General features: G+C 33.1%; 1 protein-coding gene across 2 annotated transcripts in view; it reads right to left on the minus strand.

The window, feature by feature from the left end:
* Positions 1–60: 60 nt before the first annotated feature.
* Positions 61–23,799, minus strand: part of ine (solute carrier family 6 member inebriated) — a 70,302-nt gene continuing 46,563 nt past the window's right edge. Inside the window, exons 2-12 of one of the 2 annotated variants that reach the window (XR_015837954.1) lie at positions 19,795–19,985; positions 13,903–14,037; positions 11,957–12,179; positions 10,809–11,076; positions 10,494–10,722; positions 10,125–10,237; positions 8,443–8,583; positions 7,311–7,511; positions 6,299–6,475; positions 3,794–5,513; positions 61–3,612 (exon numbers count right to left, since the gene is read on the minus strand). Coding sequence is in view for 1 of the 2 variants with exons in the window: in XM_088264460.1 (XP_088120586.1) it covers positions 5,319–5,513; positions 6,299–6,475; positions 7,311–7,511; positions 8,443–8,583; positions 10,125–10,237; positions 10,494–10,722; positions 10,809–11,076; positions 11,957–12,179; positions 13,903–14,037; positions 19,795–19,985 (1,873 nt within the window). In the remaining variant the exon portion in view is untranslated. Of the gene's footprint in view, positions 5,514–6,298; positions 6,476–7,310; positions 7,512–8,442; positions 8,584–10,124; positions 10,238–10,493; positions 10,723–10,808; positions 11,077–11,956; positions 12,180–13,902; positions 14,038–19,794; positions 19,986–23,799 lie in introns of both variants that reach the window. The other variant, XM_088264460.1, reaches the window with a different exon arrangement.

The raw sequence follows: 23,799 nt of genomic DNA on the forward strand, positions 1-23,799 counted from the left end.
TTCGAATAAAAAAAAGTATTATTGAACATCAATAAGATTAATTTAAAAAATTATTACATATTGGATCGAACAACACCATCAATATTTTGCAAAGGCGTTTTTAGTCATGTATACAATTATACAATTCTCTTCATTATAACAGAATAACAAAATATAGTTTGAATTTAAAAGACATTCGTCTGCTTGTTTAGGTTTAAAAAATATAATGAATATGCATTTTTTTATGTCAGCGTAAATAAAAACAATTTAATTTATTTTGTGTTGTCTTATTTTGAAACAAATGTTTTTATAAACTAAAAATATTTACATTTGCTCTGAAATTTTTTGTTGTTTTATTTTTTATGTCAGGATAAAAATACTGTAATTTAAAAAAAAATCATTTAACCATCGTAATTTTTTAAATTTTATTTTATAATAATAATACCAAAAGACAATCGAAACAAAGAGTTTAAAAATTTGATATTTCACATACTTTCGACGATTTGATAAAATAAAAATATATGTATTAAATACATAATTGTCTTACTTTAAAGCAATGTTGCGGGTGGTGAAGAAAAAATTCAATTACTCACTTTTTATGTTCTCTTCAAAATTTCACATTTCATATATCGTATGTAATTTTCAATACTATAATAATTTTTTATACTATTGTAAACCACAAATTGACAATTATATTTTCGTTTTTCTTTGCCGCTCGACAACTTTGTACAAATATATGGGAAATAATTGTATGTTCAAATCTTTTTGTAAAATTGTGTTTTGTAGCTTACGATCATAGTACAAATATCGCTCACTCCTTTCAACAACTTCATATATAAAAAAACTTGATTTTTCAAGAGATTGTTTTTAAAGTTTAAAGATATAATAAAATGTATTAAAAATATCAAGCCACTTATTGAACTTTTTACTGTGCAACAGATCTTTTTAGGTAAAACCTGAATGTTTTTGCTCCATTTGAAAAATATTCATTATATTTAAAAAAATAATTAAACAATACCTTTTCGTCAAAATGCAAAAACAACACTTTCTGCCCTGTAGCGGGTAAATATTAAGTTTGAAATATGCCGCTTTTGCTGGGATATAGTACATTTTCTGGGCATTTCATAAACATGCATAACTGATAATTGTCGATTTTTTAAATATGACGTTGTTGAAAGGAATGAGCGATATAGAAATAGTGATCATATATAAATATATTTTTAAATAATTTAATTTTCTTTTCTGTATCTTTATGATAAAACATATAATTATAGCTTGCCTTTTTAGAAGTAGCTTTCTGTATCTTAGAAACGATTATACGAATGCAAAACTGCATTTTAAGGTCATTTAGAAATTAAAATAAGAAAAGTCAAAGCTATTGAGTATCAATACCTTAAACTTTAATATGGAGAAAAATAAATCTTTCTAAACATAATAATTTCTCAATCATTATAATAACTTGTAAATATATATACAAAAATATTGTGTAATAAATGTAATTGTGGAATGTAAAATTTATTATGCTTGAAACACAGCTCTTCAAATTTTATACAATAAAATATGCTATTTATATTTTTTATTAGTCTGAATAGAATCCACTTCTTCCTAATAATGTACTCAAAATTATTTGTACAAGTGTTTTTTTGGTCACAGAATGCACTGGAACGGCTGTTTATATTAAAATATTAATGTGATGCGAGTTTTGGCAATTTTTACTAGAAAAAACAAAAATCAGAAATGAAAATACAAAGCTCTCAAAGCATTGTTATCAAAGTGTCTCATTTGTATTGTTGTGTACGTAAAAATACAATATCTTTTTAAAATATATAAATTAACTTTGCAAAAAATATGTATACAATTTGGCATGCTTTACATAAGACAAAATAAATAACTTTCATTAATTGATTCGGCAGTAACTTTGTGGTAAAATTTATCCATTTTTAATTAATGTTTTACTTAGTAAATATCACTATTTCTTAAAATCTACTGTGACACGTGTTTCGATGCATTCCGCATCATTTTCAAACACCGTAAGTAATTTTCAAACACCGCATCATTTTCAAACATACGGTGTTTGAAAATGATGCGGAATGCATCCAAACACGTGTCACAGTAGATTTTAAGAAATAGTGGTATTTACTAATTAAACATTAATTACATTATAACCTCTGGGTTATATTTATTTAAATTTATTAATCATGTTACATATTACATTAAGCACAATACAAATATGAAGATCCTTGAAAATGGTTTAAATTTATTAATCATGTTACATATTACATTAAGCACAATACAAATATGAAGATCCTTGAAAATCCATGCGTGGTTGAATAAAGTTTCAAATTTTATATCTGCCCTCCCGGGCATATAAAAAAGTCTATTTCTGAAATGTGTAGATTTGGGAAGAGTGGATTTTACATAAACACAAAAATAAAAATACATTTATACTATACACATAAACAGTATGTATGCCATGAACTTTCAACACATGTTTAAAATACTTATTATTATTATTTTTTTACTATTGATAAAAATATTTCAATATGTATGAAGTTTCATGAATATAAATAAAACAGTAGGCTTTTTAGTTACAATTAAACCTGTCTGAGAGTATGAAGGAACCTTATCATCCAAAAATAATCAGTCCCAAAGGGGTATGTTACATTTGGGCTTATAATTTACAGACTATCAAATTTCATCTATAAAAAATAAGACTTATAGTAATATCTTTCGCTTAATTTCTTGAACTGTAATTTGAATTGTAAAATCGGTATGGCAGTTATCTGTAATACCGACTTCAACATTCAAATTTTAATGAAATAATTATTTAATATGTATATATAGAATTTAACTATGTGATTTTAACTGGTAATCATAATAATAGACTTTTTTAAATTTATTAATCATGTTGAATATTACATTATATATATTTCAATAGTACATTGAAAATACAGGAGATTTCTTTAGAAAGCTCCAGTAAAGGGGGCCAAATTTTGACAGGAAAAAATATGCATATTACAATTTAATCCAAAAAAAATCTATTTAAAATTTTTTGTTTTGACAACATCCATGGTTGAAAAAATATTAAAATCTGGCATTAGTTTTAGCATATTTGAATTCATGAATTTATTAGCACATTTTTATTGACAATATAAGTTTATTTCTGGTTAATCTATTTTGTGATTTTTTTTTTAAAATTCATTTTTCGGATTACAGTTCACACGAATTTACTCCTCGGATACAATTTAGTTCCCAAGAACTCACTCGCCGACAGGTTTATATGTTTTTTAATGTGGCGGTAACACAATTGAGCATGATACTTAACTACTTAAATTATAATTTCAATTATCTCTAGAATACTACATTTCAAACAAACTGGACTAGTACTGGAATGTATTATGTACGTTCCCATCGTTTATGCTTATTAATTATTATTGTTTTTTTTTTTAAAGTAATAAATGAAGTGTAGCAATCATACTTATATTAAACATTCAAATTTAATGGTTTTACAACTATTTTACATAATTTGGCAATGTAAATGTCGCAAAATAAATATGTGTTTGCAAATATAATCACATCTGTACATATCGCTTGTGAAATGCCAAAGGGCCACAACGCAAAAAACATTAAACTCTTTATTCCAAAAATGGTATCTAAATTGTCAACATTTTTATTTTCAAAAAAGACTAAGAAATGTACATTTCTAACGCTAGAATCATGGGTATCTTTCGAATATGAAAATGTTGATGATTAAGAAGCCATTTTTGGAATAAAGAGTTAATTTTTTTTGCGTTGTGGCCCTTTGTCATTAAACCAGCGATATGTATTATATTAAGCCATCGGAAAACTTCTGTCGTATTTTCATATATGCAGTTTAGGCAAGTTGAAACAGGGTACATGGGTATTATAACGATCATTTTGTTTTGCTTATTTCTTTGAAATAATAGTAGGGCTAAATGAGAATAGTCATTTAGTACTGATGCAGATGTCAGTGGACAAATATTTTAAATATGCTATTTTCTGTACAAAATTTAACAAGGCAAAAATGTACCAGTATGAAAGTCTGCAGTATTTGGGTGAGATGCAATACTTTTTTTTAATCCCTTCTACATATGGTTAGTCAAAATCCATTCCAGAGATATTAGCCTAGAAGAGCATATGTACTTTGAAGAAAAAAAACAGAATTACGTAATAACTTTTTCAGAAGAAATTGTCACTTATTTGGTGAAATTTCGTTGTGTATTGTGTTTTTCTAGCTCTTATCATATTTACTAATTTGACATCGAATACTTGAGCTGGAAAGAAATATAAACCGTGGAAAAGTAACAAATACTATTTCAATCGGGTAGCTAAAAAATTATAGATAACTCATTAGGCACATCTATACTTTGAGGGAATAGACAATATTAAGGGAATTTCATATTTTTTTCACAGCAGCCGTTGATCAGAGATTGCTTTATGAATAAAGGTCAATTTAATACTTGATAGTACATGTTTATTATAAACCAAGTCGGTTTTATTTTAAACCATGATAATAAAGTTCTCAGTTAGGGAATAAATGGACACATAAACACTTGCGTAACTTCAAACTCTTATATAGGTGAGAAACTCTGACTTTGTTTGTAGGGTGAATACAGAATAATCAATACTTGATATAAGGTTTTCTATATGCCGATGGAGGTTTGACTGGTTACCATATATTTTTATTATCAGAAGCCACCCTCAAAATGATTTGCCAATTGCCTGTTGTACAACCTCACTAATTTAATAAAATAATAATAAAACCCTTATCCGCACCCCAATGGTGCATAGGGCACTGCGTCATATAAACACAGTGTTATCTTGATTGTTTACACATGAAGGAAAGGTGATCAGGCCTCCGCTTCAGGTACCAGTCCAGGGTAATATTGAATAAATATGACAGTGAAAAAATCACTTATATTTATTTTACCCCCCTTGGGAATCGAACCCGGGACCTCCAGAATGGTAGCCGAGCGTGCTGACCATTACACTACGGAGGCGGACTAATTTACTGAACTAAATACGATAGAACTCTGCGGACAACCTATTACGAGGACCTAGCAACAGTAATTTAAGTGCTGTGGCTATTTTTTCCAAACTCAAAGTTGTAAAACACAATAATCTTGGGCCGAAGTGCCAAAACAAACCTTAAAGCTTACTTATATATGTATAATAATAACAAATTCCAACAAAAGTTACATAATATTATATAAATACGCGCATTTGAATATCGTAAAAGTAGTTTGGTTCCCATAATATATTTTTATTGCTATGAGAAATATCACAATGTATTGCTATGGCAGTGTGAGCCGTCAGGTCTAGGTGGCGTTGGGGATGTGGTTGGGTTGGGCGGGAAGCACGGTGGCCGCGGGGATGCCGTTCTGGTCGCGCATCCCCAGGATCGGAGTGAGGATCACATTCCCCGTCATGGACACACTGTCCTCCAGGTGTTCGCAATTATGCATCTTGCATATCTTACATTCAAACGCTGGTTTTATCGAGTTTTTCAGTTTCTGTAACAAAAACATTTTTTAAAGAAACATTTAAAAATATACAAAGAAATCTTTCAATTATTTTTCTACACATCCCCATTGTTTTTTGGGTATTTGCCACATTTAATATCATCGTAAAATATTTTTCTAAAACACATTTACATTTGGATGTAATTTATTTATTGATTTGGCGTTTAATTTTTAGATTAATACATAAATTGTATGTAATGTTTGAATTTTATTAAGAAGTATTAACACAATGATTAAAGAAAACACTTGTTTTTTACCACTTGAGTTTTATTATAGACTACATGTTTCAGAAGTTAAACTTCCATCATTCAGGTCTGTATAAAAACAAGTGTTTTCTTTAATCATTGTAACATGTCTTACCACAAAGTTAATGCCGAAACAATAAATAAAGTATTAATACATTTTGGATGGGTGTTTTTTACGCCTGCGGGCCGCTGGAGACGAGATTTGATAGTTGTGTACCTTTAGTTTAGATCTTTACATAGAGATTGATACATAATAATTATATAAAAAAACAGTAAATACCTAATTCCTTATTTTCTGACTTTGAAATGAGGCCGGCGCAGAGGGTAAAAATACCCTACCTGTCCTTAAGCATCGACCAAATGGGTAAAAATAGCTTTCCCGTCCTAAGTGTGTTAAAAAGAGTGGAGGATTGAACCACAGATCTCAGATAGGTCAGTGACACTTCCACAAAACCATAACCTGACTCATCAATGTGATGCAATATCTTGGTTAAACATCCAAGTAGTACCTGAGAACAAATAGTTCCTTACCTCTCGGAAGGTGTTGCCCTCAGCCCTGGTGATGGTGACAATGGCGTAGGCGGGGATGCAGATGAGAGAGATGGAGGCGTAGATCCAGCCCAGAGCCTCGGCCCAGCCCGGGTAGTGATAGTCTCCGTTGTGGTATGTGGGGGGCTCGTAGTCTATCAAGCTGAACACCCAAACTGACTGCGGATAACAAACAATTTCAATCAATCGTGGATTGTTCCCAATTCATCCTTTGAGGCCTTTACTTTTGAAAAATTAAAACTATAATTATATTGTTATGCCTTCGATAAATCATATATCAGTCATCGGACATATTGCTAGAAAGAACAAGGAGAAGCTGGTGGATGGTCTCCCACAAGATGAACATATCAAATAAAAGAATTAAGGGGGGGAGGTACTCATTAAATACTGATCTTAACACATTGTTGTCGGGCAGTTTTTCATCAGCCCCAAACCGAATTAGTATACTAATTAGAGTCGCATACTAGTCATAAGTAACCCTAAACCCATTTACGATCTGAACAATAATTTTTTGCATCTCTCGGCTTCTACCAAAAGTAAGCAAACAATGCTTATAAGCGTCTCCCGCTCTCTACTAACAGGACAGTTTCCCTGACAGGTGACACTTATTGTCACAATACGTTCATTATTGTAGACCAAATACAGCTTTAAATCTCTTTTTTGTACTGGGCTCAAGTAACACAAAGTTCGAGTAGCCTCGTTCTACGGTATAGTGTTAAACAGCTTGGAGATATGGACAATGACTCAAAGTAATAGAGAACGTTTGGAGGGAATTATGTTGTCGAGAATGAAGATTGACCCAGAGGTTGAAAGACTTACAACCTTCTTCTTCTTTGACCCTTATAAACACCCAAATGGCGGATACGGTACCTCATTGAATTGACATGGTATTAACTTGATAGTCAAATTCACTTATAAAGGGCGTTCTTTTAAATGAAGGTATCAAACATTACAACCAAAACTTTCTTGTTTGTAATTTTAGGAGAGCACTTACAAATAGTAATAAAGGTGCAGCCACCAGCCAACAAGAGCGGAAGTAGAGCGACGGAGTCCGTCCAGTCATCAGCTTGACATCTCTCGATAGCCTCTTTACTCCGTAGAACCAAGTGATGCCAATAATTTCGAAGAAGGCAAGATACGTGATAGATATGGAAGCCGCATAGTGGTCGATTAATTGGAAATAATATATTCCACCCTGAAAAGAATATAATAAATTTGACTAAAATAATCAATGAACAAAAATTATAAAGTACTTGATAGTGTACAGGACTTTGCGTCGGAAATTTTGAGCAAATTACTGCCAATGACGCTTATAATACATGTAAAAACATATAAGACTCACCCTTACCTAGACTCCATACCAAGGATTTTTTTATTTATTTACTTTGTTCTAATTTACTTTGTTTTAAAAAAAATAATAATTGTAAAACGAACTCCCTCTCTAAACACAAGTATCTACTTTATTAGAGAGGTAGAAACGTTATATTTGAAATGTTTTGTATATTTACTAACTATTTTGTATTATTTAAATATGTATTTTATAAAAATAAAAAAAAAATTAATAATCTGATTTATTTTAAGTATTAGGGAAAACGCTTTGTGTGATTTTGAGTTTGGTATTACTTCTTCTTCGTGGGAATCTGTGTGATGATTGGTCTGCTTCTTATGAAAGAGACGGGTGGAGACTGACCTCATGGTCAGTCTCCACCCGTCTCTTCAACTCGGTGTACCCGCTGTATCGCATGTCGGAGATAATTTGGTCCATGTAGGTTAAGCGGTGTTGTCCTCTGTAGTTTGTGCCATTGCACATGCCTTCTATAATCATAAGAAGCAGGCCTGGGTGTCATATATTATGGCCTATCCATTTGGCTTGCTGTTGTGTTGCTTTGTATAGTAAGCATATAGACTCCCCAGCCATGCTTAATACCTCGTGGTTCTCTACATGTTCTGACCAATGAATCCCCAATATCCGCCTGTAGAACTACATCTCAAACGCCTCCAGCCAGCCCCATCTGCCTTATTGATAGTCCACGTTTAGCTTCCACACAACAGTTTTAAGGTTTTTCTTGTTTTTAAACTTATATTATTACTTTTTTTTAAATTTCTTATTGAATGGTATTACTCACTTGCACTATATTAGGTAAACCAAACAGGAATGAAACGCAGCAAATAATTAAAACTAGCAGCTCGTGGTACACAAGCCTCTTCTTAATCCACTTGGGGAATCCATCTTGTATCGATGTCACAACGACTTCAACTATCGCAAACTGAAACAAGATAAATACCAACATTGTAATACTGCACTTCAGTACAAGATATAATACTGAAAATACCTAATACCCAAACACGGTTGCTTTCGCACATTTTGTAAATTCATATACTCTGTTTAATGCATAAATGTCAACCACATGCATAATATTATTGTTCCCCAAACGTCATGTAGGATCGCAGGTTAAATATAGTGTTGTTATGCTCTTCAAATAATGCATTATTGATCTTGCCACCTTTTTACTTATTCGAAATTGCAAATGTGAAACTACTCACAGTCAGATATAGTGTGAGTAAAAAAAGGATTAATACTGATAATAACTCCTATCTACTTTTTTAATATTAGATATTTTTAATATTAACAATAAGTAGACTTTAAATCAACTTATTGTTTTACCTATAAACTACAATGACTACATATTTTAATTTAAAATATAGTTTTACTCTCCCTCATAAATCATAACTGAAATATTGTATCAGTAATCATTATATTTACCATGACCTATGTTATAAATTAAACACAATAAATAAATAAAATAAAATAAATCACATATATAAAGTGTTTTATTGATCACACAAAGGCAAGGTACCACCAATCAAAGGTATTTTTAACCGGATCCACGCGGCTCGCATAACCGTATGTGTTTTAACAAAACATGCCCCATACGCGGCTGACATAAGCGTTTGCGTTTTTACATTGCTCCAAGTTTCGAACCTCAGTTCAACTTAGAGGGATTTTTTCATGGTGAGGAACTTTGGATAAAATAATACGTCAATCCTTGGCCTTATGACATCTGTTGATATATCTGACTAATAATTTGTAACATCACAAGGATAAATAAAAGAACAGATCCCTGATTTTTCTTGCGGTCGGTAATTAGTCCGCGCCATAATCATGCCCTATATCTGTCTCACTCTCGACGCTACGCATCGCCAGTGGGTAAGAGTGACACACGCGTGCTTTGATGTTACGATCTAATTTGTTTATATTTCGATATATTTCAAGAATAATGTGACACAAGTGTAATATAGAGTACCAAAAAGGCACAATGAATCCCGTTGAACGCTTTTGTTTAGGAAAATAAATCGTTTCTTAACTAAATACATGATAAAAGTAATCATTTAAAAAACGGCGAAATACCGCCGCGCACGGGCGTCTTAGGCACAAAGTTAACGCGGTTAAAAGGTTAAATAAATATTAGAGTAAAAAATCAGTAATATTTATTTTCACCTTCTGGAAATTGAACCTGGGATCTTCAGCATGGTAGCCAAACGTGCTAACTATACTACAATGGTGGACATATCTTATCACAAAAGCTTATAATTGATGTGAACTATTTTAACTCATTTCATAATGTTGTCATACTCTGCTGTCAATTGTTTATATTAATAGTTTTCAGGAACGGAATGAAGACTCGCATCAACAATTATCGGTTTTTTATATTATTTCAACTCGTTGACTACTTCAGACCTCATTCAGGGTTACTCTAGTCATAAAGGTCTACCGAATGTTACTCGGAGTGCTACTATGATGAATTACCTGGCTGTTCAATCCTAAACACAACAGCATGAAGAAGAATAAGACTGCCCATAACTGAGAAGCTGGCATCTTCGCTATGGCTTGAGGATACACCACAAATATCAGACCTGGGCCTGAAAAAAAAAGTTTGTAAAATAAGATGAAACTTGTTATGGTTGTTCTTTCCTTAAACTAAAGTTAAACATTTAGCATATTTGCAAGATTGAATACTGAAATGTAATATGCTTACAATGTAAAATATCATTTTTTTTCTCAAAATGAATACGAGGTATTGTTCAATGTAATCTTACTTTGCTTTATAATATACAATACATGATTTGTGTAAGTGAAGGCATAAAATCTCAGGATTTCTTGTAAAATACAACTTACCATCGCTGATAACATCTTCAACACTCAAATTTTGTTCCAAAGCGATGTTTCCAATCGTTGCGAATGTAAAAATTCCAACGAGCAAACTGGTGATCGCATTCACAAACGACACCGCCAGAGTGTCGTGCAGGAAGTTGTTGTGAAATCGGTTGTAACTAGCGAACGAGATCATAGATCCGAAGGCGATCCCTATCGAGTTGAAATTCTGGGCAACGGCATTGATCCACACCTGGAAATAAAGTCTATTTTAAAGTATTGCGATGTTACAGGAGGTGATCTTACGCAGTCATTGTTACACATCCCGATCAGACTTACTTTAGCGTCGCCCAGCAGAGCCCAGTTGGGTTTGAAGAAAAACCTCAAGCCCTTGTCGGCTCCTTCGAGAGTCAGCGATCTGCCCAGGAAGATGATGATGAGCAGGAACGGCAGAGTCGCCGTGAAGTACCTCACCTTGGCTGACGATTTGATACTTTTCCAAATGGCAAAGTAAACCAGCATCCAGGCACAAAGGAGGCAAGCAACGAGTTCCCATCTTAATTCTCCGGGAAACTGTATCCCTTGACTTACTTTCAGTACTTTATGCCTGAAATCACAATTATACATGAAGAATAAAATATTATTTCTCGATAACAAAGATCATTTTCAAAATGGGATATTTCATATATCAATTCACCAACTTCTCAGAGATTAGGGTTGAAAAAACATACTAATAGCAAAGAATAAGACTATAATCTAAATTGTTTTGACAATATCGGATTGCAGTTCAGTATTATAACTTACTAAACAATGTGAAAAATGCATCTACTCTGATAACCTTCACGAAGCATCTGTAACATTACCATTTATCCTAACTGTCTATCATATCATTTCTATCTTTTTAGATCTTCTCCCCCTCATCATGATCCTACTTCCTATTATTTATTTACAGAATCATTAATTGAATGATTAAGTAATTTCTGAATCAATCGTACTGTATGGCATGGAATTTAATAAGGCGCAAACCTTGACCATACTCAGTAGTGTTTTCGTTAGGTCAGAAGATACTGCTTCATATCAATAAGTCTCCCAATGTACATTTGAATAATTAAATAAATATTCATTTATCCTCTATCCCATTTCGAAGGTATACAGAATGTAAGCAATCACTGTTTCAATTATTTATAGTAGTTCATATTGGTTTAAATTTGCAAATGCATTGAGCATGGGAAGTGGTATTTGTTTATACATATGAATTCAGTAGAACAAAATGGAGTAGACTATAGTTAAAATGCACGGCAATGCTTTTTCTCACAGAACTTAAATATAGCCCTTTAATAAGACTGCGATTCGATCTCTGTCACCAATGGCATTATGAAACTCAATGACACCAATTACATGCATTCTGAGATCATATATGTAGTAAGGTTGGATAGCATTCAATGGGTATATCAACTCAATTTTTTGATAAATATCTAGACACATACTCGAAAAATTCTTCAGAAGGCGTCCTCGAAAGCTCAGGTCGACTGATGTTATGTTCCAGCCTCTCGGGCATCCAGCAGTCGGGCGTATTCCATCGGTTAGTGCAGTCCGACCAGGGCATATCGGACTTGAAGGAGGCGAAGAAATAGTATATTGCGTACGCTATTATCACGCAATAGTACGTGGACATTAGGAAGGATATAACTACACTGGCAAGACCCGCACCTGGAACAGAATACATTATTATTATAAAACCATATCCGCTCCCTATGCGGAGCATATGGAGTCCACAGAATCTCCAGGCTTTTCTGTCGGCCACCAGCTCTCTTTGTGTAAACGAGAACTGCCGACAAATTGTCAGCAGTGGTCGTCCTGGGCGGCGCGAGCCTGATGCCTTGTAAAAGAGGCAAGCTTGATAAAGGCTCTCGGGAGGTATGCGGAGCACATGGCTAAGCCAATTGAATCGCCTTTTCTTGACGACAGTTGTGACTAAGATTTGCTGCGTCCTACGCCTTATCTCTTCATTACTCACAAAGTCAAACCATCGCACGCCTAAAATTTTTCGCAGACACTCTGCAGTAACTGCCACAGAATACATGTTCATCTTTAATCTGTCCATAACATTAATTTACTAATTCACAACCTAGAGTTTTAGTTAAGCGGCTGTTTAATGAATCGGATGTATGAGAGTACATACAGATGCTATGTATGATTTTGGTTAGCGGCTGACCATCGATTCGACAGACAACTGCGGGACAGTTAAGCCTAAAAGGCGTCACAATGATATGAGAAAATAAATTTAAATCATTACCACTCATTGTACATACCTCTGTATACTTTTTGAAGTGTCCTTTGATATATATAGGCAAAAAAACACTACTAGAGACCTATAAAATTAGCAGTGTACTGCAAGTAATAATGGATTTAAAAAGATGCCTTTTAATCACAACTATGAGATATCTGAGCACATACTAACTATATTGCAAGATTTTTTTAATGTGGTTTTTATTTGATGTAAGCCCAAGTAAACTCCTAATATGAAATACAGCTTCGAATATGAAATATTTTAGAAGTTGGCACGTGTTTACAATTCCGTATTTTTACTGTGATGTATATATTTTTTTTACCTGATGTGTTAAACTTTCCTCTTGTGTTTGTGCAAGCAAAACAGAAAAATATTTTGATAATTAAAAGAACCTGAGTAATTTTCAATAAATTTTTTAATTACATTATAATATAAATAAATAAATACAAAATAATGATATCTGCTCCTGAAGTGTAGTGGTAAGCATCCACTACCGCATACCAGAAGTGTAGACTGATCACTTTGCTTGATGTAACAAACAAGTCTTCTTCTAGCCCTTATCCACACCTAATGGTTCATAGGACACTGCATCATATTGATGCAGTGTTATCTCGATTGTTACTTACGTGAAGGTAAGGTGATCACTCCTGCGCTTGCCTCGCCTTCGTCCAGGGTAATATTAAATAAATATTAGAGTGTAAAATCACTGATATTTATTTTCACCTCCCCCTGGGACTCGAACCCGGGATCTCCACCTCCAGCACGATAGCTAAATACGCTAACCATTACACCACGGAGGCGGACAATAAACAAGCTAATGCTTTGTTATGAGACAAATAATGTATTGATGCCTTATATAATGCAGTGCCCTATGCACCCCAATGGTGCATAGGGCACTGCATTATATAAACACAGTGTTATCTTGATCGTTAACACACAAAGGAAAGGTGATCAGCCCTCCGCTTCAGGTACCAGTCCAGGGTAATATTGAATAAATATTAGAGTGAAAAATCGCTTATATTTATTTGACCCCCCCTGGGAATCGAACCCGGGACCTCCAGAACGGTATCCGAGCGTGCTGACCATTACACAACGGAGGCGGATTGATTATAATATATTATAAACCTAAATAATGAGCAATACCTTTAAATAATGGGCAAATTTGCCCAAAGGCCCCGATCGGGCCACGGCCTGTAAACTGGCCAACAGCTAACTCCATGAAGAGCATAGGGATCCCGCACACCACCAATATGATGAAGTAAGGAATCAGGAATACACCTGCAATACAATAACACTCTATATAAGAGTTTCTGCTTAATAAAAAAGCTTCTTTACATCTCACCAATAGATGTCTCTAGTGAAGTTCTAGTGATTCAAGAACAAAGTTTCTAAATTGGTTCATATATATAGAACTTCCAAGAATTTGAGTAGTGTGGTTGTCAATAATGGGTAGAATTGGTGAATGTTACACGTGTGTAAAGTGATCACTCAAACCAGCCTATGACGGTCGTAAGCCCCGTAAATGCCCAGACTTCCATATTCTTCTTCATCTTTGATGAAATGTCAAAAAATAATACAATAACACTCTCATCACTAACAATATAATATTAACTAACTAACTAACTAACTAACCATCACGCCGCTTCCCGCAGGGGTAGGCAGAGAGAATAGAGCGCCACACCACTCTGTCCTTGCAAACATTCTTCGCCTCTTCCACGTTCATGCATCTCCTCATACATACCCGCCGATTGTTACGACTCCTAACCTGACCACTTTCAAGTATTTGGCATACCTGATCGTGCCATGTTTTTCTCGGTCTTCCTCTGCTTCTTTTCCCGCTAACATTCGCCTCATAAATTTGTTTTACCGTTCTTTCGTCACTCATTCGTTCCACATGTCCAAACCATCTCAACACACCTTTCTTAATTTTATCGATAATGCTTATCTCAGCTTTGCATTCCTTCCTTATTTCACTATTTGCACATCTATCATACATCGTTTTGTCGCACATTCTTCTGAGAGATCGCATTTCGACTGCATTCAGTCTACTTTCATCCTGCTTTTGCCAACTCCATGTTTCACTTCCATACATTAGAGTTGGAACCAGGACTCCGTTGTGCACTGCCAGTTTAGCTTCCGCTGATAGATTTTTATTTGCCATAACTGATTTCAGTGCACCGTTCACTTTGTTCCCAGCATTCACTCTCTTTTCTATGTCTTTATCAATCTTTCCATCCCTAGAAAACATACTACCCAAATACACGACATCATCTACCTACTAGATGAATATAATATTACAAAATACCATTTCTATTGTGTTATTTATTTGTCAAGCACAAACATAATTACATATAATTATATCGTTGTCATACAGGAGAAAGTGACCAAGTGCATTGTTTTTACAAAAATGTGATCATTGACTATTTGATATCCTACTAGCTTAATATTGCCCTGAACAAAATCCCAAAGGATTTTAAACTTGGAGGTATAATATATTGACTTGTTAAAAATGAATAACTGCATTGATGTTTACTTTCTTGCCAAGCAAAAGTGACTTAAATGGCCCTCCTGAACATTTTACGTTTTGGTAGTTGGTCACTTTCTCCTGTACAACTGACTACGATATGTAAGAAAAAAATTGGTTATAAGAGACGGGTAAGGTACCACAGGGTGGCTGACTTTTGAGTCGGCGTTTTTAGGTCGAACCCACTCTATCATGGCTTTGTTCCTATTCTCAAACCCAACACAAGACTAGACTTGAACTTACCCAAAAATAGTTTTGAATTGAAAAGAAGTACAAAAATAATTACATTCAAATTATTTTTATTTATGTGCATATTTCGAAAGTGGAGCCATGGCTCTGACAAAAAGAAATGCAGAGAAGCTCAAATGCACACAGCAATCCATGGAAAGATCCATGCTTGGTTTAAGCCTGAGGGATAAAATAAGAAATGAAGATATCGGGAAAAGAACCAAAATAGCGGATATCATGGATCGCGTGGCAAGACTCAAGTGGCAATGGGTGGAACATGTTGCAAGACAGGACTCCATAAGATGGACCACTTAAATTTTGAGATGGAGATTCAATTCAATTCAATTTATTTTTCAATTCAATTTATTTAATAAAAAAATTATATATACATAACAAACAATATTCAAGGCGTATATATTATAATAAAAGTAAGCAATAAGACTTAAAGGTGTAGAAGAATCCCGCTTCGGAAAACTCCTTCGGACACATGGAACAGATCAATATCCAATGTGATATTGTTCAACATAGCGGTAGCTCTTCCTACAGGCATAACCATCGGCAGGTTGGTCCTGTGTATAGGAATGTGAAACAATCTATGCCGACGCTGTCTTAGGTAACTATCGGGAACATACAGACCAATGCTCTGGATAATTTCAGGATTATCGATCATACCGCGCAACAATCGATAAAAATGCGTAATCAAATACACATTCCTTCTAGTCTCTAAACTATTGTAGCCAAGCATACCCTGGAGAAACTGGGTCGGGTAGAGCCAAGGATAATAGCCGTACTCTCTCATGTAGAGATACCTCAAAAACTTCTTTTGGACTTTCTCTACCATAAGAGAGTACTTAAGCTCGTGTGGCCCCCAAATCATCGAGCCACTCTCGAGTCTACTTCGCACCAAGGAGTTATAAAGAGTTCTCAGCACGCGAGTATTTTCAAAAACCCTGGCAGTACGCAGAACAAATCCTAGCTAGAGATCTAAGGAGAATAAAAAAGGCGTCGGAAGACCTCAAAAAATATGGTCCGACGACATAGCCGCTGTGGGGGGTATAAACTGGCTGCAAACAGCAAGAGACCGAAACAATGTAATGATACGGGAGAGGCCTTTATCCAGCAGTGGAGGACAGCAGGCTAAAGAAAAATAAGAAAGAATAAGATCGATAATGGAAGAATTCGTTTCTCATCTTCGGTCTTGGATAATCTTTTTTATTATTATTTATTCACCCAGTGAAAGGATGTTTCTGCTAGTGTCAAGTATTATTTTTATTTACAAACAAAATAACAATAGAAAATGATCATAACAATTTATACAAAATTTCATAGTTTAAATACGTTTAGCTTTATCATTTTAGAAATTTTGACTGCAATTCTAGAATTAGGTTCAGAAAGAAGGGTGGATACTTGGGTGGGGAGTTGGATTCCTGTCCGTGTTAATAAATCTTAAGTGAGTTAAATAACATACAACATTCAGCAATGTTCCATGATCAAAAAAAATATACCCAGTCATAAATACAATCAAAGGGACAATCCAAACTTGACAAATAAACATTTAAAGTTACTTCCGGTACGTGGAATATTGTGGATGAGTATCATCGTTGAACAAAAAACTAGACAAACATATTGAAATCTTCTAGTAGACAACCATGATACACAATTTACCCACAACAAAGGTTTGATAGTCTCAAGAATTAACATAAATATGGGAGTAGAACACTGCAATATATCGTTCCAAACATTTTTGATTTGTTGCCGACGGAGGTTAGAGGTCAAAATAAAATATGGAACAAAGGCGAAATAAAGGAATGGGCAAATAATCAAGAGGTAATTTTGTGAAAATTGTAAAAAGTTTATATTTTTAATTTATTTTTTTCTCTTTTTTGTGTGTATTGTTATTGAGTGTAATGGTTAAAATGGATAAAAACAATAAAAAATATATGTAACAAAGAACTCCACCGACAAGACACACAAGGTGGCTAGGTTGATCTCTGCAAAAAATATTTTAATTATGTTTATAAATTTTCCTTTAAATATATTTATACAAGTTATGTAAATAAAAAAACTTGCCAAACTGCTCAAGAAAGACAAACCATCTAAAATAAATAAAATACCAACGGATGTCAATGACATTGTACACTCACATCCGTTTTTATGACACCAAAGAAAAATAACAAAATAAATAATATTTTGAATAAACACGTACATCATTTCTGAACATTTAACCTCCGTTATCTGCGTGAGTCAGATATTTTTGACTTTAAGGTGTGATCCGAGATAATCTATGACAGCACACGGTTATTATTTGCAGAAATATCGAATGATTACGGTGGAATGATAAATAATTCTCAATAGACACATTGCAGACAAAGAGCTTCAATAAATATTGAATTTGAACAGCCTTTGAATGCTTAATTGTAAGACTACATTTTATTGAAGTGTTAATGAAACATAGCCAATAGTAAATAATCATAAGTAATTATGAATGGTTAATGTGATTTATTACAATTTTATTATTTCAATAACTCAATTGTGTAATTAATTATTATTCTATGGCTTAATTTATACCACACACTTGATGTTATTGAACTGCTTCAGAAACTACATAAAGATATAAAATAAGTAGACGTTAAAATAAAATACAATTTAAAATTGCAGTGTGTATTTACCAAATTAGTTCTTATCATATAATTTATGTACATATTTTTTGCATTTTAATATTGACAGAGTGTTACTATTAGGTTATTTTTTTATATCTAGTTCCAATATGCGTGTTTCGTGCACCTACATTGAAAATAAACACATCAATAAATATCGGTATCATTTTACATACATAGATGCAATGATATATGTATTATATTATACTCAAATGTGATACTGGGCGCTCGATTTTTTTTATATTTAAATATATATAATTTTTCAGAGCGAACATATTATGTATTATTTTATACGAGTACATACACTGATTTTCGTTGACTTCGTACTTTTGTGTAGTGTCATAACTTTAAATAGCATTACTGTGCTATTTAAAGTTTTTATTTTATTTGAATAATTAATTGACACTTTAAAATATTTTATAAGGGTAGAAAATTGCGTTTGTCTGATGTAATATTATGATGCAATCAAATTATTTTCGGAATATTGCTTAGCAATATTATAAAATACGATAAACCCAAACTGACAGCAGAAAAGGCGGGAAAATGTTGATTAAAAAATATAAAAAAAACAATAAGCCAGTCGACACACGCGTGAATTCTGTAAGCTGTTTCCTCTTTTGGGATTCCGAATGCACGGAAGCCATTTAAAATTCCCAATTCGAATGGTTTATTCTTGAAAAAAAAAACGGCCCTGTACGTGGTATGTACGCATTATTGATTAGATAAATAGCTACTTAAAAATATTTGTCGTAGATGATTATTGCACAAATTGTAAATAAGCAGGTACTTTCAATGTAAAATTGTAAAATTAAATAAATAGGTACTTTTTGAACGAAAAATAACTAAAAGGTAAATATATTTTTCATCCTGTGGTACAAGCTAACGCTCGTCCATAGCAATACGTATAGATATATAAAATACTGACTGTTGGCAACCAAAAAGGGCGTGATAAAGATTATTTTCTAATAATTTCTGGTGAAAATAAAGATCGGATTCCTTTTGGTACCAATGGAAAAGTATCTTAATTTCATTCTGGGGTGCACACTTCCGCAAGTCTTAGAAAATCATTAGATAAGGAATTAAATAGAAAACGTTAACGATAAAATAATTAATGTATGCATAATCAGTTATCAAGAGCAACAAAACATATCTTCGTATTTTCCATAAGTAATTGTAATATTTTTTCCGACTAAGAGGATATAATAATTTTTAAATTATCTTTTTACTATCTAAACAATCAACGTTTTACCTATGTCTTATGATGACTTCCATGATAAAAAAAACATGCGCCTAACTATCTTTTTTTTTAATATCATAACACGACAATCTGATAAAAGTAATTAAAAGTCACCAATTGTTTTAGCAACAAGATTTTATGTTTTTATTATTTAGAGATATGAATCTGTCGCGGTATTTTGTATGTGGATAACGCATCGATGATAAAAATCCCAAATAGTTTTTTTTCAATCACGCTTTTATATATTAGTATATTATCTATATGTGTAGTAAAAACAATATTTTATTCATATTTAACTACAATATGTCGTGCTATATAGTAAACATATTTTCGGGAGTGTTGGTATCCTGTTGATGTAGGACTTGAGTGGGGAAGAGGTAGGTACTGACCTCCGCCACTCTTGTAGCACAGGTAAGGGAAGCGCCACACGTTGCCGAGCCCCACCGAGTAGCCCACGCAGGCGAGCACGAACTGCATCTTGTTGGCCCAGTGCTGGCGGCGCGGCTTCAGGTGACGCCCCTCTCCGTCGTCCGAGCTGCCGTCATAGCTGTCTCCGTCCAGGCTGCGCTCCTCCGGGGGCCTAAAACAACACAATAAGTCAATTATTAGTCACCCCTCGCGTTAAAACTTAAAAAATGTTATTCTTCTTCTCTATCCTTCTGTTTTCCACTGCTGGATATAGGCCTCTTCCGTATCCTTACATTTCATTTTTTACTATGCTTTCTCCGTCTTATTCCTCATTACTGAGGGTTGTGACCCTTGTGGAAGCAATGACTCATCTCCAGTTATCCCTTGACTGCGCTGCACGTAGCGCTGCAATCACCGAAGTGCCTGCTGCTGCCTTAATTTGATCGGTCCATCGCGTATTATTTAATAATTATTACCACTACTACTACTGACCCTTATCCGCACCCAATGGTGCATAGGGCACTGCATCAAATTGACGCAATGTTCACTTGATCTTTTATTAAATAAAGGCAGGGTGACCAGTCCTGCGATTCAGGATCCGTGATAGTCCATAAGGAGCTGTCACGAGAGGTGTATCGTACATGATAAAAATAAAGTAGGACTTTGGTAGCATAAACTAAGCTAAGACACAAAATGCGCAACCCTCTTCTAGTGGAACGGTAGACCGGCTTCTCCTGAGGAATTTTACGTGGTTTCCTCCCAGCAATGACCAATTTCAGAGAAGTTCCTGATTGGCCCACACTAGATTATCCCTCCTGTGCCCAACTCAGATTAAAATAAAAATATAGCCTTTTTTTAGTTAGAAGAAACAAAAATCCACTTAATGATCTATAAACCCTGAACATAATAAGCAAGGTAAATAATAAATACAGCTCCCATCTAAAAAAAAGTCCTGCGATCGGGTACCAGTCCAGGGTAATATTGAATAGGATATTGATAGAGTGAAAAAATACCAATATTTACTTTCCCCCCCATCCAGAAATCGAACCCTCTCAGGTTTATATATATATATATATATATATATATATATATATATATATATATATATATATATATATATATATATATATATATATATATATATATATATATATATATATATATATATATATATATATATATATATAATAATAATAAACCTTCTTAATTTGATTGCTCTCCAATAAAACGGTCACAATATTATATTAAACTAAGTTTTAAACATTTTACTAACACCATTTATTTTTATCGAAGGCCATCAATAAAATCGTTCGATTAAAATATCTCACTAAATCTTTTCACAATAATTGGATTTCAGTATGTCTGCGAGATTCACATTCTTTTCCCACTTCTGACCGTAGACTCCTGTCTTATATTTTATTTTTGTTACATTACAAAATATAATTTAATTGTTCAGTTTTGTTGCCAGCAACTTGTACTGGATTTTGTGCAAAGAAAACGGCATAGTTAAATATCTTCCATTGCATAATTAAATATCTGAATTGTTGAGATTCATGCATATTTTTATCCTCTAGCTTTCTGAAAACTGATGTAACTGAAAAAGGTCTTTCAATGATCGCTGATGTTACATTTTTCTCCAGTTCGTAAAATGACAAATATATTATAAACTTAACAAAAAGATATTTGTTATTTTTTGACATCTCATCAAATATGAAGAAGAATATGCTATAAGTCTGGGCATTTACGGGGCTGACGACCGTCATAGGCTGGTTTAAGTGATCACTTTACACACGTGTTATGTCAAAAAATAATATGAAAATAACTCTTATAATTGGAGATAATCCAGACTTTGTGAACAAGTATTTGAAGACACTCAAAATGTTGTAAAAAAAATAATATCTGCTTTGCATAATTAAAATGTAAATTTAAAATGACAACATATGTTTTTATTTATATACTAATATTACTATTTCACCATACTCATATTACTATTTACTCATACCTACTATTTCACCAGTCGCTGGTGTTGCATTTAGCGCCATGTAGTACATGATTTCATTAATCGATTTGACATTCTCTTTGTGGTAATAGCTATCCGTTTTAATTTAAGTTTTACTTGGTAAATACCACTATTTCTGTAAACCTTTTGTGACACGTATTTTGATACATTCCGCATCATTTTCAAACACAGTACGGTACAAATACCGTACTGTGTTTGAAAATGATGCGGAATGTATCAAAACACGTGTCACAAAAGGTTTAAAGAAAAAGTGGTGTTTACCAAGTACAACATAAATTTAAAATTAAATATTTATACCTAATAAAACGCTATTGAGCAATATGTTAAATGTATTTGATACGGTGAATCGATTGACTGATAGAAATGTTTATTTTATTGTAAAAATTAAACTACACACCGCGATAAGGAGTGATTTTAAGTAGAAATACAGACGTAATCCGCTTTCCTAGTCATGATTCTCCTCAATAAGAATATATATTTTTTAAAGGAATAACCCGCAAAACCTCTACTTTAAGAGGCTTGTCTGCAGGTAGGATAGTTAGGATGGGATTAGTAAATGTGAAAAATTCACCACAAACACCCAGACCAATCGAAAATAAATCTTTCTTGAATTCATTTTGCAATTGGCGAGAATCGAACTCGCGATCAATTTCATAAATATATAATTATAAAATTAAACTACGTTAATATTTTAGAAATTTTACAATAATAAGAAATAGACAACGGATTAATTAGAAAATATTGAATCCTAAATTACCTTATTTTAAAATTAAGGAAATCTACGCCGTTAATTAATTAATTAATTAACATCACATATTTATTAATGTAAACACGACTAGTTTCGAGAACTACAGATGTTCTCGAAACTAGTCGTGTTTAGATTAATAAACTCAAAAGCGGCCTTACACAAGTATTATGTTTTAATGTTTAAATTACGTGAAATATGAATTTGAAGATTAATTTTTGTAAAATCAATTAATATTTTTTGTATATTTAAACATTGATAACTTTGTGGTATGATAATAAAACACTCTCCTTACCATCCATTGCTTACTTTGTGTAATACAACTTTTTTTAAACACTTATTTGTAAATATCATCAGAACGGTATAGAAATCATATATGTAAATAAAACTGGTTTTTGTTTAGATAATCTATAAAAATTAGAAATAAATAAAGCAATGAATAAAGACTTAGGTACCCATAATAAATAACCAACTAAATTCAATTTCGAGTCCACTTTTGAAAATATTCCCATTGATTGTGATTCATTTGTCGTCATTCTCTCCTTCAATTTTTTTTATTTTTATACAAATGTCAAATCGTAATAATTTTAATGTAATAATTTTATTTTAATTTTAATGGCCCGATGATGTAATAATTTTCCGAAACCGGTAGTCACAAATAAGTGTTTAAAAAAAGTGGTATTACACAAAGTGAACAGTGGATGGTAAGGAGAGTGTTTTAATTAATATTGTTTGTTGCAAAAGTAAAGTACCTAGATATACTGAGTAGTCGTGCAATAAGCATTACTCATTGATAAGAGGAACAAAACAATTATTGAATTAAAATGCAGGCATCAGTGAAAAACAGGATAACGGGTACTCAGCTGATTCCCGCTGAAGGTAAGGTTCATTTGGATATCGTTGCTCGTGATGCAGAATTCGAGGTTATACTCATTATATGTACCATATATTCGCAAGTTCCTACCTATTACGTATAGATATGAATAATATTCTCTAACTGCGATAACATTTATTACGTTATCAAATTACAAGTAAACTGGAAAAATGTTAGGTACCTAATGATAGCATGTAATGTTTCCAATTGAAATATGCTGAACATATTATTATTACTACTACTACTGACTTATATTCGCACTGAATGGTGTATAGGGCACTGCATCAAATTGACGCAATTTTGATTTAATCGTTTATTACATGAAGGCAAGGTGACCAGTCCTACAG

This window comes from Brachycentrus maculatus, unplaced genomic scaffold (assembly GCF_059751285.1).
Source record: "Brachycentrus maculatus isolate JH-2025_06_01 unplaced genomic scaffold, ASM5975128v1 h1tg000227l, whole genome shotgun sequence".
In the NCBI taxonomy this organism is placed as follows: Eukaryota; Metazoa; Arthropoda; class Insecta; order Trichoptera; family Brachycentridae; genus Brachycentrus; species Brachycentrus maculatus.